At 45.6% G+C, this 22,923-nt stretch overlaps 1 protein-coding gene across 2 annotated transcripts in view; it reads left to right on the top strand.

The window, feature by feature from the left end:
* ASB4 (ankyrin repeat and SOCS box containing 4) overlaps window positions 1-22,923 on the top strand; it is a 60,662-nt gene that overhangs the window by 3,235 nt on the left and 34,504 nt on the right. Inside the window, exons 2-5 of one of the 2 annotated variants that reach the window (XM_090046988.1) lie at window positions 5,388-5,687; window positions 12,900-13,390; window positions 15,702-15,815; window positions 16,178-16,368. In XM_090046988.1, coding sequence (XP_089903114.1) covers window positions 5,388-5,687; window positions 12,900-13,390; window positions 15,702-15,815; window positions 16,178-16,366 — 1,094 coding nt within the window. In that variant the 3' untranslated portion in view covers window positions 16,367-16,368. Of the gene's footprint in view, window positions 1-5,387; window positions 5,688-12,899; window positions 13,391-15,701; window positions 15,816-16,177; window positions 16,369-22,923 lie in introns of those variants that run through there. The other variant, XM_090046989.1, reaches the window with a different exon arrangement.

The following is a 22,923-nucleotide window of genomic DNA, read 5'->3' as shown; positions in this document are numbered from 1 at the left end:
TATGCCCGTGGCTCTTTTCTGGACTCTCTCAAGCTTCTCCACATCCTTTTTGAATTGTGGAGCCCAAAACTGGACGCAGTACTCCAGCTGCGGCCTCATCAAGGCCGAGTGCAAGCAGAGAATGATATCCCGGGATTTGCTTGAGAAGCATCTATGGATGCAAGCCAGTGTTTTGGTTACTTTACAAGCCTCAGTATCACATTGCAGGCTCATGTTCATCTTCTGGTCAATGATGACCCCCAAGTCTCTTTCTTCTGCAGTGCTAGCCAGCGTAGCACTGCTGAGCCTATAAGGATGCTGCAGGTTTTTCTTCCCAAGTTGGAGAAACTTGCATTTTTCTTTGTTAAACACCATCAGGTTCTTGTCTCCCCATTTCCTGAGCCTGTCCATGTCAGCCTGGATCGCCCTTGTCTTCAGGTGTGGATGCTTTGCCCCAAAGTTTGGTGTCATCAGCAAACTTGGCCAGCCTGCTTCTGACTCCAATGTCCACATCATTAATGAAGATGTTGAACAATATGGGTCCAAGGACAGAGCCTTGGGGGACCCCACTGGTCACAGGGCACCATGATGATTGACTTCCGTCAATTACTACCCTCTGGGTCTGACCATGGAGCCAATTTCTCAGCTGGTGGATTGTGGTAGACCCAAGGCCACAATTGGCCAGTTTCGCCAAAATGTCGATACCAGATCGAAGGGTTTTTTGAAGTCAAGATATATGACATCAATCTCTTCTCCCTTGTCCAGGTGATAGGTCACCTGGTTGTAGAAGGAAATGAGATGGTCAAGCAAGACCTACCCGCAACAAACCCATGCTGGCTATCCCTCAGGATGTTGGGGTTGGCCAGTCCATTAAGGATGGTTTCTTTAATAAACTTTTCTAAGATCTTCCCTGAGTCAGGCTGATGGGACTATAGTTAGCTGGATCCACTTTCCTCCCTTTCTTGAAGATTGGCACCACATTGGCCTTCTTCCAATCTCTGGGCACTACACCAGAGCACCAGGAGTTTTCAAAGATCCGTGCCAGAGGCTGGGCTATGATGCTCGCCAGCTCCTTGAGTACCCTGGGGTGTAGATTGTCAGGGCCAGATAACCTGAAGGTATCCAGCCTTCAAGACAAGGTGTTCCTTCACAAGGTCTGCATTGATGGAGGGCAGGGGATCTCCCTTACCTGGACCACCCTGTCCCGTAGCGGGCATGGGCGTCCCATGGGACTGATGAAAGTATCCATTTAATAGGTTGGTTCTTTCCTGGGTGTCAGCTGTCAGTTGTCCCATCTGGTTCAGCAGGGGTCCAATGTTGCCCTTGCTTTTCCTCCAGCTCCCCACATTTCATCTGATGAAATGAAATGGAACAGTGTTTCAAAATGAAATGAAACATCAAACCAAAATGTTGTCCCTTTGAAATGGCAAAACAAATGTCAAAAAGAAATGGTGTTTCACACAGCCCTAATACAGACCAGTTTCCAACCACTGATGACCTGAAATAATAAAACAAATTTGTGTTCTGCTGAATTCAATACACCCCAGTGTTTACTCTCTGAGAGTAGCTGACAAGTTCTTGTCCTGTTTGTGATGCTTTTCTTTTCTATCATGTCATCTCTGGAAACACAGCCTTTTGGAGCACAGGTAGCTTTCATGATGAACAACTCTCTGATAACATGGAAAATTCCAAAATCCTACCTCCTGTGCAGTACGATGGCACCAGTTACTCTTTGCCCAGAGATCTTGACATCCTAAAATACCTGGGGGCGGGGGGCGGAAATGAGGGAGGGAGGGGGTGAAAATCAGCTTTCTGTGGGCATAGCTTGTCCACAGCAATATATGAAAAAGAAATAAATGCTGAATCTGGCAGAAATGTGACTGTATAAAATATCTTGGTGTCTACTATTTTCTTATGCGTTTACCCATATCAGATCTGCAGTTAACAATTTAGGTATACAAATTTTCTAACTTTTATCTCTGTAGGGTCATATTAGTAATTGCAAATCATATTCTGCTCTTTCTACATTCCATATTTTGTTGGCTAGGGGAGCACTGATAAAGATTTTGGAGGCCAATACCAATAGATGATTTTTATGGAGGCATATCAGCTGGTATCAATCTAATTTCCAATACAGCTGCATGCAGCTGGTAAGTTTGTTGTGGTGGAAGGGGGGAGGGGAGGAAAGGGCTTGGGGGGGACACATCAAGGCCCCTGTGGTGAGGGAGGGAGTGGGGCTGGAGCTGGGGCAGATGCAGCCTGGCTGGGGCTGGGGGGGGTGCAGGAAGGAGCTATGGCTCATCTGGGGCCATGGGGAGAGGGGGGGGGGGCTCCTGTCACTGTGTGCACCCTGGGAGGGCATGGGGGCAACCCTATGCCCCCAGATTTTCATGGGGGGTTAGCAGGGAGGCTGCAGCTGTGGGCTCTTCCTGGCACTTGGCAGTGGTGGCACTGGGAGTGGGGGCTATGGTGAAATTTGGGGAGGCTGAAGCCCCATCTTGTAGCCCCCTCCCAGCACCACTGCTGCCTACCTCAAGCACAGCCTATCCCAGCCCACACCAGGAAGAGCCCCCGATATCTCCCAGGGTGCGTGGGGGGGGGCAGTTCCTGCCACTGTGCGCACCCTGGGAGCACATGGGGGAGGGCTCTTTCTGGTGGGGGCTGGGCTGGGCTGGGCTGTGCTTGGGGTGGGCAGTGGCAGCAGTGGGAGAGGGCTTTAAGGGGGGCTTCAGCCACCCCAAATTTTGCCCTAGCCCCCAGCCCCAGCACAGCTGTCATGTGCACCAAGCAGAACCCTGGCCCAACACCTCCTCCATAAGCGCCAGGAAGAGCCTCGTGCACCCTCGGCCCCAGCCCGCAGCTGCAGCCTCCCCCCCATGCAGATCTGGGGACATACAGCTGCCCCCATGCCCTCCCAAGATATGCACAGTAGTGGGAGCTACCCCACCACGCTCCCCCAAATGAGCCACAGCTCCACCCCATGCCTGTCCCCACCTCAGCTGGGCAGCTCCTACCCCAGTCCCAGCCCCACTCCCTCCCTCACCACTGGGGGCGGTTGATCTGCCCCCCCGCCCCTTCTCTCACCTTTCCTCTTCCAGCACAACAGACTTACCAGCTGCATGCGGATCGCCAAGCTGCCAGGCTGCGCTCCTTGCTGCCTGCCTGCCATGCTGCGGCTATGTGGACACACAGGCATTTATCAACCAAATTATCGCCACATCAGGCTGATTTCTGATACAATCAATTTTCTTTATATCGGTGATGATCCAATATCAGAAAGAGGTATCGATGCACCTCTATTGTTGGCAACAAGAAAAAATCTGGTTTCTTAACCTACCTGACAGATTTTGTAGCTGATATCTAATTCAGACAACTTGCTTTTCTACAATCATACTGAATCTTTTGTGCCAGCAGTGGAAAAGCCAGTAAACAAATATACCACAGAATACAGATTAGAAGCAGATATGTGCAAGTAATAGGTTGCTGTAGTCAGAGTCACTTTCATGACTATAACCTCTGAATGAAAATCAAGATTTGTAGAGTTTTACAAAAAATGCATTATCAAACAAAGAGCATTCTTGATATGTACTTGAAACTGAATTAGGAGGAGAGTAAATGAATGCACAGAAAGAGAAAAGAGCAGGCTTTTCATCTAAATTATATACTATTTTTTTTCCTGTTCTCTCTCTCCAATACAATACATTTTTTCAGTGCAATAAACTATGTTAATGTAACATTAAGAGTGAACAGTTGAAGTCATAGAATACAGGAAAAGCAGATATTAAAATTCCAGTTAAACTGGCTATATTGTACATCCTGGAAATTTTGGTATACATTTTACTTTTATTACATTATATAAAGTACATATACTTTACATAACACTTTATATGTATTAAATTAGCCAAGGAAGGAAAAAGAAATGGAAAACTGAGTGTATGTGCACTAAGATTACATTTTAAGAATCTTACATGTTCACCACTGGAATTTTACCTTAAATTTTCTTCTGGTAAGTATTCGTACTAGAAAGTGTGCTGCTTACAAGGTAGGATAGCAGGCCTGTATGTCTGCTGCTCATTCTCCAGAATATTATTTTATTTTACTTTATTTACAATTGATTACTGTCATTATTTCTGGGATGATCTATGTGCAGTCATCAAGAATCAGTCCCATTTGGGTACAATGTGGGGTGCTGGTGGGGAGCAGGCCAAATTTGCTAAAGACTATATTCTGCATGTCAGAAGTACACATGCATTTAATCTTGTAAATTCTGTGTTCTTTAGATTTGGGTATTATTATATCTTGCTGAGTGTTGCTCATCTGTACTCAGTACAATTTAAGTTCCATTTCCCCTACCCACTGCTTAATTCAGAACTGGCAAAAGTGCGGGCATTTGATTTGGTTGCCTTGGTGATCTGTGTGAGTCAGATAGATCACTTCAGCACAGAACCAAAGACTGGTCATTAGACAACTGGCTACAAGAGCACTCCACTTGTTGGACAGTTGTGGGGAGGAAGTTGGGGAAGGGAGATGGGAGGCAGGAGCACCCATCTTCCTTCCCCTTCAAGTCACCGTGCCATTGTGTTTCTGCTTACTGTTTATCACATGAAAGGTACAATGACAAGTGTTACATAATCTTACATGTGTTTATATGTTTCAGAATAAAAAGGAACCACTGATGCAGAATTTCAGGGGGATGAAGGGGAGTGGCAAAATTGCCATTAAGAAAACAGTGAACATTTTTTAGTCAAGTTTCATGCCATTTCTCTCACAGATCTATGCATGGACTAATTAAGTCCATCATCACTACAGGCAGCTATGTGCCTGGGAGGGGTAGCATTTGACAGTATATGTGTGACTGCTGCAAACACATTGCAAGGGGGCGTCCACAGTATGTGCATCACAAGCCCATTCTCAGGAAGGCTGAAACCAGCTCTTGACATGTGAGATCCTGCCATCTCCCACACAAGAACAGCATGATATGCTATCTGTTGAGTCACAGGCCTAAGTAAATGCTGCTTTTTAATTCTAGTGTAGCATTTGCTCAGCTGTTACCAAATCAAAGATCCTATTTTCTCCGTGTGTTTCAGCTGGTGGCATTTCAAATGCTTTAGGCTTTTCTAGTCAGTCTATAGAGGTCACAGGAAGAAAATGCTACTTTCAGAGTACAATGAAGTTGGAGTTAATGTATTCAAAAGTCAATCTATTCAGCATGTGTGGAGAAAGTACTTAATGGAAATGAAGCTATATTCTATGGAATTTTTTATATATTAAACCCTGATTGAATTTCATTACATCAAAGCTGAACTCCAACCACTCCCAAGAAAATTGTTCCCAGTTAGTGACTGCTACAAAAGATCCTTATCCAAGAATGGTAATACACCTTCCTTTTTTTTTTTTTTTTTTTACAGGGTATTGGCTGCCTGGTTATAAGCTAAAAACTTCCTGGGCAACCGGACTTCATTTAGCAGTCATGTATGGGCATCTGGAGAGTCTAATGGTACTGCTAAATCACAAAGCTACGATCAACTGCAGGCCAAATGGGAAAGCTGCAATTCACGTGGCTTGTGAAGTGGCAAATGTTGAATGTCTCAAGATCCTTTGCAAGCATGGAGCTAAAATTAATTGCTTTTCAATGAGTGGGCATGCACCCTTGCACTTTTGTACTACAAAATCCTCTGTGCCTTGTGCTCAGCAGCTGATTTGGAGAGGTAAGTCAAAGTATCAATCAGACTGTCATGTACCCCCCTGAGATTCAATCCAAGCTTTGACATCTCATGACAATAGCAGCCCTTAAGCTTCTGTATTATTATTTGGAAAAATAATAGCCATGCTGCACATTTTGAAGCCTTTTTAATCCTTAAGTGCTTTACAAATACAGCTATCTCACCCCTACAGCTCCTTGTGCCCAGCCCCCTGCCCTTTCCCTGCCAGTTTCCCCTTTTCCACTTCCTCATCCAATCCATTTCAGCCTCATGTCCTAGCTTCCCCAGGCTCTTCAACCTGTCCTTCATCCTCTCCCCTGACCCACTCCTTTTAGCAGTCTCTTGATCCAGCCAGTTTCAGTTCCCTTTCTGTACACTGGTTCCTCTCATCCATGTTTTCCTTCCCAGAACCCTGTCCTAATTTCTTTGTCTGATCTCAGTCACCACCCCCCCGGCCTTTTCCCCATTTTCCTACGTGACTTTCTGTTCTAGTCAGGTCCCAGTCTTTTGCAGTTTCCAGCCCCAGTCTCTTGAGCCAGCCAGCCTCAGACACACCCTCATCCCCTAGTCTCAGTTTCTCACCCGGTTTCCTACTCCCTTCAGCACACAGAGTCCCCAGGTCTAGTTCTCCTGTCCCATCTGCAGCTGATACAGCCCACTTCCTTCACAGTGGGGTTTGAGCATGCTGCTGAGAAAGAAAAACAAAGGCTTTGTTCTCAGTACATAGACCCAAACATAGACCTGGCATAGCCTGGAATACCTGGAATTGCAGCCCTCCACAGCTCTGGACCATGTCCATTGCCAATTGGATCCTGGGTAATAACGCTAAGATCTAGCAAACCCTTTGTTTAGCACAAGTGCAAACCACCACTTTTCATAGGCTTATTTATTTGACTAGACATGGGCAATTTTTCAAGGGGATGGCAAAAGGCATATCCCAGCCCCTGCTAAATCTCATGGCCTTGATACTATGAATGGGGGCATTAGAGAATTTCAAAGAAAAATTGGCAGAATTTTTTAATATGAGTGAAACAAAATGATGCCACCTAGCCTCTGTCTCTCTTCCAGTCAGTTTCCTTCTTCCTCAGCTGGGCCCCCAGATCAGAAGGACCTTTTTATACGAAAGCAATACCCCTCAGTTACACCCACATTTTTCTGAGAGTCCCTCTGTTCTCTTCACCTTCAGAGTTTTTCTTCTTTTGGCTTTTTAAGACTCAATAACTAAACCTGATTTTTTGTTCTCTTGTTTGTATATTTTCCACCTTTCTACAGATAGGATGGAGAAATGTGGCATTATCTGTACCATTATTGTTTTGGTTTTCTCAGGTCAGAAAGCTCATAACCAGGGCGCCATGTTTACATATGCTATTACTGCACATTAATAAGCTCTGGTGTTTATTGCTCACAGGCAAGCCGTTTACCTGGGTGCAATTAACTCTGGAGTAATAAGCTCTAGAATTTATACATGCATAGTATAAGGAGCCAAGTTGGAGCAGCCCTGGTTGGCAGAGGGCCCTGTGGGTCAGCCTGCCAGCCTGGGGCTACTCCCTCCAGCTCACAGTGCTGAGGAGGGGCTGGCTGGGGTATAAGGGAGCTTCAGCATGGGGCTAGCTGGAAGGCAGCCCCAACACCGAAGCACCCTTGTGCCTCACCCAGTGGGAGCAGCATCTACACACACACTGCTGTGGAGCTTTTTACTCCAGAGCGGGATAGTACTTGTATTTACAAGTACTAATGCAGACCTTTTTCCCAAGGCTAAGTTCTAAGAGCCTGAGTATTTACAAGTACTATCCTGCTGTAGAGTAAATTAGTTTACTCCAGCCTAATAGGGGCGCATATGTAGACACCGAGACATTTACTGGACAGCTAATTAGTCAACTGTGCAGTAAATGTCTCATGTAGATGCACCCCTGATGAAGTTGTTCACAGATAGACATGCCAGTGTTACTCCTATACTTTTAGCACAAGGAGCAAGTATTGCACACTGAAAAGTCAGTCAAAAGGCATGTGGACACAGAGGGTTCATCAAATCAAATAGAAATTCATAAATTTCATAGGCAGAGTCCCTGATTGTCACATGCTACCACAGCAAGTGTAAGCGCTTTGGTGTAATTTGCTACATATGCTGTTAATGCAGACCTTTTTCCCAAGGCTAAGTTCTAAGAGCCTGAGTATGTCTCAGGGGCAAAGCAATATGATCTTAATAAATTACTCTATCACTTGCCTTCTGCTGGAAGGATGCATATTATTTTGTTTAGTAGAAAGGCAAATTAATGCAGCCAGTCTTATTCTGCCCAAAGCAAATTATTCTGAGAGCAGGAGTTATATCTGCTACCACAGGAAAGCATAAAAAGTCAAATACACTCTTGCAAAAGGCAGAGTAGGATGAATGCATGTGAAAGGCTGTATTCTAATGGCTTTCTTCCCCAGTATATCAACAACACAGTAATAATACCTTGCAGTTGCAAGTCCCCTTTCATCCCAAAGCTCTTTACAAACTTGAACTCCCATGCAAACTAAATATAGAACCTCAACACAGAGCCGTACGGCCTCTGGAGTGAAACATGGCAGGTGATTAAGAGAGCATAGCGACAGCACACAATAGCTTAGCACAGGGCTTCAGTTATCATCCTTGCACTGAGGACTCACAGATGTGCCTCTCCACCTCTGCCCGCCCTAATGCTTCTCATTCTCACATTACCAATTTCTGCAGTTTTTCTCCACTGCTTCCTCCAACAACATCTTAAGCTGACAAGAACTCAGTTTTTCCTCTTTTGTGTTTTTTCTCTCTTAATGCTTAGAGAGAATTAATGCTTTGTTCCTCAGTCTGACAATGCAATGTCATTTTTGAGTGCCCTCGCCCCTTCCAGCCCATCCTTGATATTGAAAAGAAATCCTAGCCATTATAGCCAGGAATAAGCCTCGAGAGAGAAACCCAGTGTAGGCAAAGCCATTGTAGAGGTTTCCCCAGGAGTAAGAAATTTGCTATAGACTTACTTTTGCCCCTCTGTGCCTTATAAATTCTGATGATTGTGGGTCCTTTCCAGTCTAGATGCTGTTACTCTGTCAGTTTTTCTTCTACGTTAGCAGCATGCAATCATGTCTTTTGCACTGGCCTGCAATTATTTAGAGCAGGTTGTATCTAAGAGGCAGCAAGACACTCAGAGACTCTGGCTGCAGCAATTAGAAAAAAAGAGCATTAATATTCTACCAGTAACAATACACAAAATGCAATATATGTTCCTTTTTCTTTTGCTGCCATGTAGAAAACACATAGCCTGACTGCCCAGTAGATGGTGCAGTTGTTTCAATTGCAATATAAACTTGACACCAAAGGCAGCAGCTGTATGAGCTTAAAAACAGGGTCTGAATCCTTAGTTCATGACTTCAGTACATCTAAACTATTTACATTATTAACAAAATGCTTTTTCACCTAAATTTTCTGTTAAGGAAATACTGGGGCAAGTATGGCAGTGTTGATGTGTGTCCAGGGTGGGGGGCATTTACTAGTGTAGAAAGTCCTGAGCTTTTCTACTGAAGTTTTGCCTTTCCTTTATTTCTTAACAACTTCAGATACAGATCTGGACCTGATTCTGAAGGAACAGAGAGGATGGGGGGCATGCAGAGGTGGAAGTTCTTGCTCATTATGGCAAGAAGTCTAATCTGTGAGGTTTGGCTCTGAACTGTTGAACTTTCAGCTTCTTCAGTGTCATAGGAGACTCAGAGGTCATCTCCACGAACCACGAGCATCACTAGGGAGCACTCATGTTTCCACACCTTTGGTAGTACAGAACCATTACATCTCTACTCTATCTGGCTCGTACTCCTCAAGAGGGTATGAAGTACGTAGTACAGTTGGGTCAACTAGTGGTAACTTGTGAAAGGATTATTTTTCATGGGAATCTGCCTGGTCCCAAGGGGCACTTTTGCACATGCTCTGGGGGTTGGGGGAGAACAGCGCTTTAATTAGAGCAGCTCCAAGAGCCACTCTAGTTAAAACATCACAGCGTCTTGTGTATCAGCATCCCCATGCTTCAAAATGGTGGCAGTTCAAGTGCCCTGCCACCATTTTGAAGTGCAGGAACACTAATACATAAGATGTGGGAGGCTGCTGGAGCATGGTAATTACCACGCTTCGGCAGACTCGATTAATTGAGTCGTCACTCGTGCAGAGGCACCCAAGGAAAACAGCAGTATGGTTCATGGTTACTCCAAGCCTTCTCTCTTCCATACTCTTCAAGTAGCACCTAGTGGGAACAGAAGGGTTAGTTTAGCGTAGCTTAGTCTAGCTGGTAAGGGTCACCAGATGGCACTGTTATACAAAGATTTAAAAATTCTTTTTCTTAAGGCTTTGGCTACCTGTATAAGGTCAGAATCTGTGAAATGTTGTGATTTCATAAAATTATGGTGGTTTTAGAGCAGTCTCCAGTGAAAGCTTCATGCCTTTTCAGACCTGCATGGCTGTGACTTGCCACTAGCAGGCTAACAAGCAGGGGTGTGGAGAGGAGCCAGGACTCTTTTCCTCCCCTGTGGTGGGAGAGGAGGGGGAAGGTGGTAATTAGCATGGAGGTCAGGAAAGGGGTCTACAGCTTCTCTCCCTCCACAGCCACCAGGAGCCCAGCCAGAGCGGAGAGTGGGAAGGAAGCAATCTTGAAAAACTGTTTGAAGGGGGTGGGGGGAGTAAAGAGAAAGGAGTGAAAAACAGAAAAAATAGATAATAATAAAGGACTAAAATCTCACACATGTCTCAGCAGCTTGGGATTGGGCTGGAGACAGGGGAGTTGGGTTAGGGGCAGCAGGGGATATGCTGGCTGGAATGGGAGAGCTCTCCTGGCTCAGGGGACAGGGGGAGGGAAGAAATAGCCAGGGCACAAGGCAAAGAACCAGCATGCTGGCTACATGGCACACATCACTTTTTTTAAAGAGAATTTTTCGTGTTCCAGTCCAAATCAGCCATGAGTTAAGTCAACCAGGACAGAGCTGAAAAACAAAGGGTTTGTGGGGCCTGTGGCACAATGAAGCTTCCCCTGTGTGGCCTCCAGTTAATATTGAGCCCCATGACTCTCTGGGAAGCATGGAGTCCTAGTCAGAGAGACCATGTGGCTGGGACAAGCAAGCTTCCCCCCACTGTAACATCTCCCTTGAATAGAGCCCCAGCAGCTCCATGCTCAGCACAACCCCCAGGCAGTGAGATCATACAAATGGGCTACATGGTCTCTCTGCAATTAAACACTGTTGGCATGTGTACACATGTAATTAATGTGCAAGAAATTTCTCCACAGAAAATTCTGAAGTACACCCATTGGGAACAAATTTGCCCCCACTGCAGCAGCCAAGGGGAGCTCAGGCTTCCCTGAGTGCCAGCCCCTGGCTGGCAGGGGGCACAGGGGCTGGTCCTGAGCTCTACATGGCAGGGGAGAATCCCAGTCTCCATGCAGCTGGGTGGCAGCTGCCTGGCAAATGGGACAACTCTCCCAGCCACATAGAAATCGGGACAGGTCCCAATTTCCACATTGCTGGGAGGCAGCTGCCCTCCAGCCAGGACTGCTCCCCACCCTGCAATATTCTCCTGGTCAGCATCTACATGTGTGCTTTGGCATATGTTTAATGTGTGGATTTCTAGTATGTGCACTAGACAACAGAGTATTAGACTAATCTACTGTTGTAGTAAAGCATCTTGTGTAGACAGGCCCTCTGAGGGTTGTTCTCAGCATGGAAGGAGAGGGAATGAGGAGCCAACTACAGGTTTGGTGGATGGGAAGGGGTAGAGTAGTTGGGACCTATGGATCCTGGGATGCTGGAGGAATGAAAGTAAGGAGTTTTATTTCCCCAGAGGATCCATATAATATCCTGGAATGACCTGGGTAAAACAAATAAAAGATAAACCTCTGTAGTCCCATATCTTTGAAACATTTAGAGAGTACTTAAAGCAGTTTAACACCCATTAACTAATGATTGCTATGATTTTAAATGCCTTTAAGATGTTTTTAAGGGAACCTGTGCCAAACCTGTTAGTCAATAAGCACTTTGCAGGCTCTGGAACTAGTTGTGTGCTGACACTTCTTTTTTGTGTAGAGCTGGAGCCAGCAGAAAAGGAGTTTTCTCTTTGCCTTAATCTCTCTGAATAGAATCCATTCTAGGAGACAGAGCCGCTTACTGGGACAATTTTGCTTGTGCTGAGGTTCCTGGTTGAGGGGACTGACTGTGCACAGTTTGTGCAATGAGATCTGTTTAAAAACTGGCGTATAAAGTATAAAGTTATCTAGGGGTACTAAAAATACACTGACCTGAAAGATTTCAACATTTACTTCTGCTTGACAAAGAAGTGACAAAACTCTGCTGTACTTTTGTTCTGATTCTGTGTCAATTCTAAGGTGCATGGGTGACAGTCTGGAGATCAGGAGTTTGAAGCCTTAGTAGAAGTTCTTATGGCACAGCCTTGTCAGATTTCAACAAAATCTGTTAATTGTGATAAATAACTTGTCACAACGACATGAGAAAGGAAAGTGCAGTAGTTAAATAGGAATGCTACTGATTACCACTTTCCACTATTTTTCGTACTGCATCCTTGCTACATTTCCCTATCCTGTCCACCAAAGTATGTTCTGGAGAAGATTAGATGTTGATATATATATATATGTGTGTATGTATGTATGTGTGTGTGTGTGTGTGTATGTATATATATATGTGTATATGTGTGTGTATGTATGTATGTATAGTATGTATAAAATAAGTCTCGAGAGAGAGAGATTTGTGTCTGTGATTTGTGCAATGTGCTTGTAATGATGAAAAAAAACCTTATGAAAATATAGACAAGTAAAGCTGCATAAAAAGAAGAGACTATGAGATTTGAGAGGAGGCATATAATAAATGGAGCTTTGAACAAGACAAACGAGAAAATTACTGCATTGTTCTCAAATTGTTTTGATGAGGTTATTTTAATATTATTAGTGTGTTTAACCTTTTGGGTCCTTTCTTTAATTATTTAATCCCCTGTGGGATTTTTGAAGAGCAATAGCAGTTCAAAGTTTTATCTGTAGTTATCAGCTAACTTTCTGAGGACCCTGCCTCCCCCCCCACTGTTTTTCCTAAAATTGGACCTGAAATTTTGGGGTTGACTTATTTATAATGGGAACAATACGGTAGAGGTCTTTGAAAAACAGGCTTATAAAAGCAATGGATGCTTGTGTAACTGTTTTCTGTCATTCTTCTTAACAGGAGCAAATGTGAACATAAAAACAAACAATCAAGATGAAGAAACTCCCCTGCATACAGTTGCACGCTTTGGCATCCCTGAACTGGTGGCATTTTATGTGGAACAAGGAGCAAATGTGGATGCTATCAATGCACACATGGAAACCCCCCTGGCTTATGCTGCTTACTGGGCCCTTCAGTATAAAGAGCAAATATACAGTACAGAACACCATCTAATCTGCAGGATGCTCTTGGACTATAAAGCAGAAGTAAACTCTCGAGATGAGGATTTTAAGTCACCACTCCACAAAGCTGCATGGAACTGTGATCATGTGCTGCTGAACATGTTGTTGGAAGCAGGAGCTGAAGCCAACATCATGGATGTCAATGGCTGTGCCCCCATACAATACGTTCTGAAAGTGACACCTGTGCGACCAGCTGCCCAGCCTGAAATCTGTTATCAGTTGTTGCTGAATCATGGAGCAGCTAGAATATATCCTTTGCAGTTCCACAAGGTTAAGTAGTTAGGGTACAATATGCTGCTCCATATAAAGGTGGGGGGAGAATTGGTGTTGTGATCTAGATCACCTTTGGGATGATTTTCAGCTAGGGTTTGAAGCTGGATTTGGTGGCATCAAAATTTTGTGCAACCCTTTTGCCAGGTACCAGATGGCAACAACACAGGCCGAGTTCACTTTAGGGCTTTTACACAAGTTGATTATCTTGACTTGAGCTCCCACCTAGCAATCTGAGAAAATTGCCTGGGCATAGGCAATGCATGCCTCCTGAGACTGTTGGGGGGCACAGTGACCACCCACAGGCAGTGATGCAGGCATCGGAAGCGAGGGTGGGCTGAACGGGGACTCTCTGCAGGTGGCCATGGCAGTATCAAAGGCAGGAAGGGGCAGGGGTGTCCCCACAGCCAGATGCCGAGCCCAGAACTGCTGGCAGTGTGTCTGGAAGTGCCAGCAGCACTTTGGTGGGGGGGAGGGGGAAGTAGGGCAGCACCAGCGCTCTGTCTGCCCCCCCCCCACCTAAGCCAAGAGCGCTCGCTCCCGGGGGGGGGGAGCACCAGTGCTCTCAGGGGGTGCATGTGCACTCCCATGCACCCTCTATGCATTGCCTACATGTCTGGGTGTTCCAGTGTGCACAAACTGTTCCTCATCGCTCCTCACTGCTGCTGGGCGGCAGGGTACTGCTCCTTGCCACTGCTGGGGCCCTGTTCCTAGTCACACCTCACCACCCCCATTGCTGCTCCTCATCACTGCTGGCCTGTTACTCCTCTTCTGGTTGCAGAGGCAACCCAGTTCTTTTAGATGCAATTCCAGCTCTTTCAGGATCTGGCAGGTACCAGTCAGGGCGGAGTCCATGGGTTTTCCTTTGGTTGGAAACTTTACTACCTATTTAGAAATAGTGATATCTTCCTTCATTTCTTCAAAAGTTCTGGAAGGAACAAGACTTTTGTTCCCCCTTGCAATTAACACTCATAAAAGTTATGTCCTATATTTCAGAAGGAAAGTACAGAAGATAGTTTATTTGTGACTGCCTGCCTGAAGGGAGAAGATCATTTCATAGATTTTATAGATGTTAGGGCAGGAAGGGACCTCGGAAGATCATTGAGTCCAGCCCCCCACCCAAAGGGCAAGAAGTCAGCTGGAGTCATAGGATCCCAGCAAGATAAACATCCAAATTTCTCTTGAAGGTGTTCAATGTAGGTACTTGAACCACCTCTGATGGTAGGCCACACCAGACCTTGTGGGCTCGGACAGTAAAGAAATTCTTCCTTATGGACAGCCTGAAATGGTCTTGTAGTAGTTTATGACCGTTCGACCTCGTCATCGCTTGGGATGCTCTGGTGAACAAATGTTCCCCCAGATCCTGGTGGTCACCCCGATAAACTTATAGGTGGCCACCACATCACCCTGAGCCTACACTTTTCCAGGCTAAAGAGCCCCATGGCTCTCAGCCTGTCATGAGAAGGTCTGTTTTCCTGACCTCTGATCATGTGTGTGGCTCTTCTCTGGACTCTCTCAAGCTTCTCCACATCCTTTTTGAATTGTGGAGCCCAAAACTGGACTCAGTACTCCAGCTGCAGCCTCACCAAAACTGAGTACAAGGGGAGAATAACATCCCAGGATTTGCTTGAGAAGCATCTATGGATGCAAGCCAGTGTTTTGCTCGCTTACTAGCCACAGCATCGCATTGCAGGCTCATGTTCATCTTGTGGTCAGTTATGATCCCCAAGTATCTTTCTTCCATAGTGCTAGCCAGCGTAGCACTGCTGAGCCTATAAGGATGCTGCAGGTTTTTCTTCCCAAGGTGGAGAACCTTGCATTTTTTGGTGTTAAACACCATCAGGTTCTTGTCTGCCCATTTCCTGAACCTGTCCATGTCAGCCTTGATCGCCCTCCTGTCTTCAGGTGTGGATGCTTTGCCCCAAAGTTTGGTGTCATCAGCAAACTTGGCCAGTCTACTTCTGACTCCAATGTCCACATCATGAATGAAGATGTTGAACAATATGGGTCCAAGGACAGAGCCTTGGGGGACCCCACTGGTCACATTTCCATCCATGAGTCCAACCCTGATATGGGCCAATAGTCAGGGCTGTTGACTGGGCACTGAGAGACAGTTATTTCGGCTCACAGACTCTGGAACTGATCTGCTGCGACGTGGGGCAGCCATTTTCTTTCCCTCTCCCACCTTTATTTGTCTCTCAATGATTGTCTTTTATTATGGCTTTGCATAGTACCTGATGCAAAGGGCATCATCTCAGCTGGGACCTGTAACTGCTACTGAAATGTAATTAGTGTATATTCCCTCTTGCAGGTGTTACAGGCCTGTCATTCCCACCCAAAAGCTGTTGAGGTTGTCATCAATTCATATGAGCACATCAGATCAACATCCAAGTGGAAAGCTGCTATACCTGATGATGTCTTTGAGGTAAGCCTTTAAAACATACAATTGACTAATAGCACAAAGTTTGTATCCCTCTCGTATCTGCCCAGACAAAGAAAAGTGGTTATGATTACAGATAAGGCTTTTGAGAACCTAATCCAGATGAACAGATTGAGCATGTTCTAAAATGGGCTGCTCTTAGAAATAAAGAGGAAGTTCTTAATGATTTGTTTCTAGATTTGCCAGATGTGCCAGAATAAGAAACTTATGCCTGGAAAAGACCTCCTGGGCCTCCTCATTCACAGGCAAATGTTTACCCAAGAATCTTCCAAATCTCCACTTCAAACTATTACGCATGATGAACATACTTATTGACCAAAAACACATTTTTTTTTTTTGCTTTGCAGAGGCACCAGGATTTCTATAACTCTTTATTCAGTGTGTGCAGCAACTCACCACGGTCACTCATGCACTTATGTAGATGTGCTATTCGAAGGACATTATTCAAAAGATGCCACAGAGGAGTCCCTTTACTTACCATTCCACCTTCATTAAAGAAGTATTTACTTTTGGAGCCAGAAGGAATAGTGTATTAAGCCTCATTAGAAAAGCTCAGCAATTTTATTTGTGACAGAAATCTGTGGACCTGCATGAATGAAGAAGGCAAGCCAGAGATCTTGGCAAAAACCAAACAAAACAACAAAACCCTTCTGCAAAGGTTCTGCTTACAACCAACTGCTGCTTGGCTAAGGAACAGATTGGGGTTTACTAGTTAGTCTCAGTCTAACTACTGGAACTTTTTCCCAGTAGCCCTGAGGAGTCTACAATGAAATATTTGCACAATAGATAGTGCTAGAAAAGGCTTTTAAAGCTGTCTTATCCATTAGTGGCAAGGCAGGATTGCTCTCTGTAATATATATATATATATATATCTATATATATAAATACTTTTCTCTTCAATTTCTATTATCTGCCTATGGGATATCCCCCTTTGGAAGCCTTTCCAAATTTTCAATACACACTGCTTTTCTATATTTTATCAGTATAATATTCGCCAACCATCTTAGGAAGAGGAAAAAGAGTAGCCAGAGAAAAATCTCTCCTTTTTATGAAGGCCAGCTAACTCTTTTCTGAGGAGGAAACCAGCCAAGGGCTTTACCCATAAATTGCATTACAGTATTTTCAAGATACTTTCCTGTGGATCTACACTGAAATAGTGGACCAACTGTTTATTGGACCAACTGTATGGTTGGGTAGCTTGTCTTAAGTTTATCCCAACCATGCAGTTGATCTAATGAGAGATATCAGCCACAAAAATCCTTGCCTCTTTCATACTAGTCTGTACTAAGATTTATGCTTGTATTATATACATCAGGGCTGTCCAACTTCTTGTGGGAATGGGCGGGGGGGGCCCACAAGTCACATGGGGCCCAGATTGCTGGGGTCCCTTGTTGTGTGTATAGCCTGGGAAGATGGGCTCCCCCCACCCCCGGGAACCTGGGCAGCCTGGCTTTCCTCTGCCACAGGAGCAGCATGGACTCGCTCCAAGCCACATATGTACAGCTCCTCTCTTGTGGCGTGGGCAGCTCGGATTTCTCCTTGCCACATGTGCAGGGGCCTCCCACTGCACAGTCCCACTCCACCACGACCCCAGGAGTGGAGGCAGGAAGCAGAAGCAGGGGGAGGGTGGGAGAGCCTGGACGCTGTAGTCACCTACGTTACTGGAGTGGTGGGGGCAGCAGCAGCTAAGTGGGAACTCAGGCAAGCCCCTAAAGTGTTAACATGCCCCACATGAGCCTCCAGTTGGACAGCCCTGCCTGGCATTGTTCATAAAACCTGTACAATGGAGGTGTGCTCTCCATCGGTCAGCCATCAGCCACTGGGGGGACCCCCCCTGTCAACGATTGCCTGCCGGTGCCCCCCAGAGTCAGAAGCCACCAGTCGCCCAAGTTTATACACATACCTTTTCATCCTTCGATGCGCCAGAGATCCACCGCTTCGGAGCAGACTCAATTAATCGCGTCTGCTCCACACGTGAGCTGATGTGCACTGCGTTGTGCCTCATGCAGTTGTATAAGCGGCAAAATGCACGGTGCACAGAAAATGGTGGCAATGCACTTTTGAACTAAAGTACCTTCTTTCTTCTTTAGTTCAAAAGCGTGCTGCTGCCATTTTCTCAGTGCTGATGCGCATTTTGCCAATGATACAACTTTTCAGAGCACCCAGCACTGCAGCGCTCACATGTGTTAATCATAGAATCATAGCAGTAGGGTCAGAAGGGACCTTGTTGATCTTCAAGTCCGATCCCCCGCCTGAGCAGGAGAAAAACTGGGCTCAAATGACTCCAGCCAGGTAGGTATCAAGCCTTTTCTTAAAGATCCCCAGGGTAGGAGCCAGCACCACTTCCCTTGGAAGTTGGTTCCAGATCCTAGCTGCCCTGACTGTGAAGCAGTTCTTACGGATGTCTAATCTAAACCTACTCTTCAACAATTTATGGCCGTTATTCCTTGTTATGCCAGGGGGTGCTAGGGGAAACAAGGTCTCTCCCAAACCCTTCTGGTCCCCCCTAGTGAGTTTATAGACGGTCACCAGGTCCCCCCTCAGCCTTCTCCTGTGAAGGCTGAACAGGTTCAGGTCCCGCAGTCTCTCATGGTAGGATATGCCCTGTTGTCCCCAGATCATGTGGGTGGCTCCCCTCTGGACCCTCTCAATGTTGTCCACATCTCTTCTGAAGTGCGGCGCACAGAACTGGACACAGTACTCCAGCTGTGGCCTGACCAGTGTCGCGTAGAGGGGGAAGTGTTGGGCCCTGAGTATCATCTCCTTTGCCTTACTTGAGATGCATCTGTGGATGCAAGACAAGGCCCGGTTAGCCCTGTCAACTGTGACCTCGCATTGTCGGCCCATGTTCATCTTGGAGTTAATAATGACTCCAAGATCCCTTTCTGCCTCTGTGCTCTCAAGAAGGGACTTTCCCATCTTATAAGCGTGATGCTGGTTACTACTGCCCAAGTGCAGCACCCTGCACTTGTCAGTATTGAAACACATCCTGTTTTTGTTAGCCCACCCCTGTAACCTGTCCAGGTCCTGCTGCAGTCTTTCCCTCCCTACTAGCATGCTCACCTCACCCCAAATTTTGGTATCATCAGCAAATTTAAACAGGTTGCTTTTTATCCCATCGTCCAAATCGCTCATAAAGGAATTGAACAGCGTGGGCCCAAGGACTGAGCCCCAGGGGACTCCACTGCCCACTTCCCCCCAGGTCGAATATGTCCCGTCCACCACCACCCTCTGAGTATGACCCTTCAGCCAATCTGCAATCCATCTGACTGTGTAGGCATCAATGCCACAGTTGCCTAGTTTTTTAATGAGGATGGGGTGGGAGATGGTGTCAAATGCCTTGCTGAAGTCCAGAAAGACTATGTCCATGGCATCACCTGCATCTAATGCTTTTGTGACCTGATCATAAAAGGCAATCAGGTTGGTTTGACATGACCTGCCCCTAATGAAACTGTGCTGGTTGCCCTTAAGCATCATCTCTGAAGCTGGCCCATTGCAGATGTGCTCCTTGATGATCTTCTCAAAGAGTTTCCCTAGGATTGAGGTAAAACTGACGGGCCTATAGTTGCCCGGGTCCTCTCTCTTCCCTTTTTTAAAGATGGGGACCACGTTGGTTATCTTCCAATCATCTGGCACCCAGCCCGAGCACCATGAGCGCTTGTAAAGGCGTGCCAAGGGCCCTGCAATAACCTCTGCTAGCTCCCTCAACACCCTGGGGTGGAGAGCATCTGGACCCGCTGACTTGAACACGTCCAGCCCCTCCAGAAGCTCTCTAACCCGGTCCTCCCCAACCTGAGGTCTGGAGACGTTCCCCTCAAGTCCATCTTGCATCATGGTGGGGGAAGTCCCGGTCCCTGCACAAGAAAATGGAGGTGAAGAATTGGTTAAAGAGGTCTGCTTTTTCCTCTGACGCAACCACCAGATTGCCCAGAGTATCTTGCAGGGGCCCCACGTTTCCTGATGCTTTCTTCATCCTCCCTATATATTTGAAAACGGACTTTTTATTATCTTTGATCTTGGACGCTAGTCCTAGCTCTAAGTCCACCTTAGCTTTTCTGACAGCTCCCCTACAGGCCCAAACAGAGGAGGTATACTCCTCTTTGGTGATAGCACCCCCCTTCCACCAGGTGTATGCCGCCTTTTTGGCAATCAGGCATTCCCAGATGCCCTTGGTGAGCCAGGGGGGCTTTCGGGCACTCTTGTCCCCCTTGCTTCTTGTTGAGGTGGTCACCCCTTGGGCCCTGAGTATCGTCTCCTTAAGGAACGACCACTCATCTTGGGCACTGAGTTCCCCTGCTTTTGAGAACCCCAGCACCTCTCCCACTAATCTCAACTCATTGAAGTTGGCCCTCTTGAAGTCTAGGGCTACTGCCCTGCTTCAGGCCCTTGACACCCTGCACTGGATAGTGAATTCCAGCAACTGATGATCACTATCACCCAGGTGGTCCAGAACCTGGAGGCTCCTTATCAGGTCGTCACCTGTGGCCAGGACCAGGTCCTACAGGGCATTTCCTCTGGTGGGACTGTACATCTTCTGAATTAAGTGGAGGTCCTGTATCTCGGCCAGGAACCTCCTGGAACAGTCCGACCTGGCTGACCGTTCCTCCCAGCAGATGTCTGGGTAATTTAAATCACCCATGACAACTACATCCCTTGCTTTAAGTGCCTCTGCAAGCTGGCCCGAAAATTCCTGGTCTAGCTCCTCCCCTTGGTTGGGGGGTCCAGAGTAGACACCAACCATTAAATCCCTCTCCCCACATCCCCCTTGTATTTTGACTCAGAGCACTTCAGCTTGCCCCTCCTCTGACTTCATTCTGCTGGCAGAGGATGTGTATTGCTCCTTGACATAGAGCTCCACACGCCCACCTTTCCTTCCTTCTCTATCCCACCTGTAAAGCCTATAGCCCCTAATGCTAACTGCCCAGTCGTGGGATGAATCCCATCACGTTTCTGTAAGCCCTATTATGTCTGGGTTTGAACTGGCTACTCTGAGGGCAAGTTCCTCCTATTTGTTCCCCATACCATGAGCATTGGTATATAGGCATTTAAGGCCTTGCCTAGCTGTGTGTACCACCCTCTGATTTGGGAGACTGTCTGGACCCCTGTTTCTTACCTGGGCACTCCTTGCATTTGTCACCTGTCCTGCTCAGGTGGTGTCTCCTTGTCTTCCTGCGGCCGCCTCCCCTGATGAGGCTAGTTTAAAGCTTGCCGTACAAGATCAGGCAACCTGGAAGAGAAGACACGCTTAAAATGCCCTAAGGCTAGGTACAGACAGTCACAAAACCCAAGGTGGAAGTGTGGTTTTCTGTAAGTGGTGTGGTTTCAATTGGTAGCAAACAGAAGGTACATTTACCCTTGAGGGTGTAGGGTGGTGTGAACTTAACTGGGTTCTGCCATTTTTAAACCAGTCTGTGTGTGCCAAATTTCTCTTCTGTTACACATATAGATCTGTTTCTGATCATTTATACTGGTAAAAATGTAATGTCTGTTCCTGGCCTATGGTTATGTCGATAAGGCACAAAACTCTGTAGAGGTTGCGTAAGTTAACAATTTGTGCTCTAGATCTAGAACTAGAAGCGGTATGATCAGGCAACCCAGCTAATTGGCTCTCCTTAGAAATACGGCTTCTTAGCTCTGGAACAGTATTGAAGCACAGAGCACCAGGCCAGGTGTCTCACTAAGTTGCAGGTATCTCAGTAAGTACCCTATTATTCCGTTTGCTTCAGTTTCTCTACCTGTAACAATGGGAAAATAATTCTTGTCTGACAGGGTGTCATGAAAATTAATTAATTCAAATCACTGAAGCACTTTGATGATAAGCACTCTATAACAACAGGCTACGGACTACTTGGGGGATGGCTGTACTTCCTGGCTATGCTCTCCTCTGCAGGAAGTTGCTACTTCTGATTGTATTCATTCTCTTCACCCCAGGATAACCAGATGGATTCTATGGCAGAGGGAGAACACACTATGTTACAGTATGGACAGTAGTAACATGACCTACAAATACAGCAAATCCTGATTTTGTTGGTTTGTTTCAGTCACCCTGGGTTTTACCAATCATTTTCGACTTGAAACAAAAGGGAACATGGTAACACAGGAATCCCAAGGTCCTGTTACATCTCTGACTCTTAGTATTATTTCTTTGCAACAGATCCCATTACATGCTGGGCATTTTCCAGAGATAGAAGAAGGGACAAGCTACCTAGTTTCTCAGCCCCAATTTGTACATTGGCAAAATCTATGAGTAATATCTCTTAAAGAGATGTTTTGCTAGTTCATTAATATTGTAAAGCACCTTCATAATTGAAAAACAGTATAAATAAGGACTAATTATTAAAGTACTTAGGTCAAGTGACTAAGTTACTTTAAGTTACTGCAGTAAGTTCCCAGCTTCCAAATGCCTGAATTATATATTTGAAGGTGTCTTTACTGTAGGCCTAATTAAAAAAGCATTAGTCTGAATAACTTTCCTTTCATCTATTGTGAACAACTGGGAGCTTTGGTTCTGTGTTACAGGAGAAACTGGGAATGCTGGCTTGTTTACATGCAGTCAAACTGTAACTTTGGTTGTTATTTAGTATTTTCTGCTTCTAGCAAAGAACTGTATAGTGAACAATGATGACTATTAAATATATTTCCCCTTGTGAATAAAATGATAGCTATGCACATTCGAGTGAGAGTCTGTTGGCATCCTTATTCGTTTAAGTTAACCTATGATTTTTGAAAAGTCTCAAAGATACTGAGTTATTATTAACCCTTTCACAGAATAGCACTTAGGTGAGCAGTCTTTTTCAGTGTTCTGTTCTGTTTACCTACCATATGAATAACCTGTGTGATGTACACAGAGAATAAAACAGCTGAAATTTGCCTCAGAGAGCATTAGAGTTTGAAAGAAGAACTGCAAATATTATGTTATCTAAAAATAAAGCTTTAAGAGGAAAGATATCTGTGCCAAATGAACATCACAGAAAGAATTTGCAATAAAAGGTGTAAGATAGACTTATTTTTAAAAAACAAAAATTATGTATAAATCTGTCTCTGGGTGGGCCTTTACTATTAAAGTACTTCCTTATTTGACCCAAGTACTTCA

The sequence above is a fragment of the Crocodylus siamensis genome, chromosome 5 (assembly GCF_052110815.1).
Source record: "Crocodylus siamensis isolate JL-2025a chromosome 5, ASM5211081v1, whole genome shotgun sequence".
Lineage (NCBI taxonomy): Eukaryota > Metazoa > Chordata > Crocodylia > Crocodylidae > Crocodylus > Crocodylus siamensis.
Note: the sequence above shows the minus strand (reverse complement) of the source record. Positions and strands in the feature narration are given on the sequence as shown.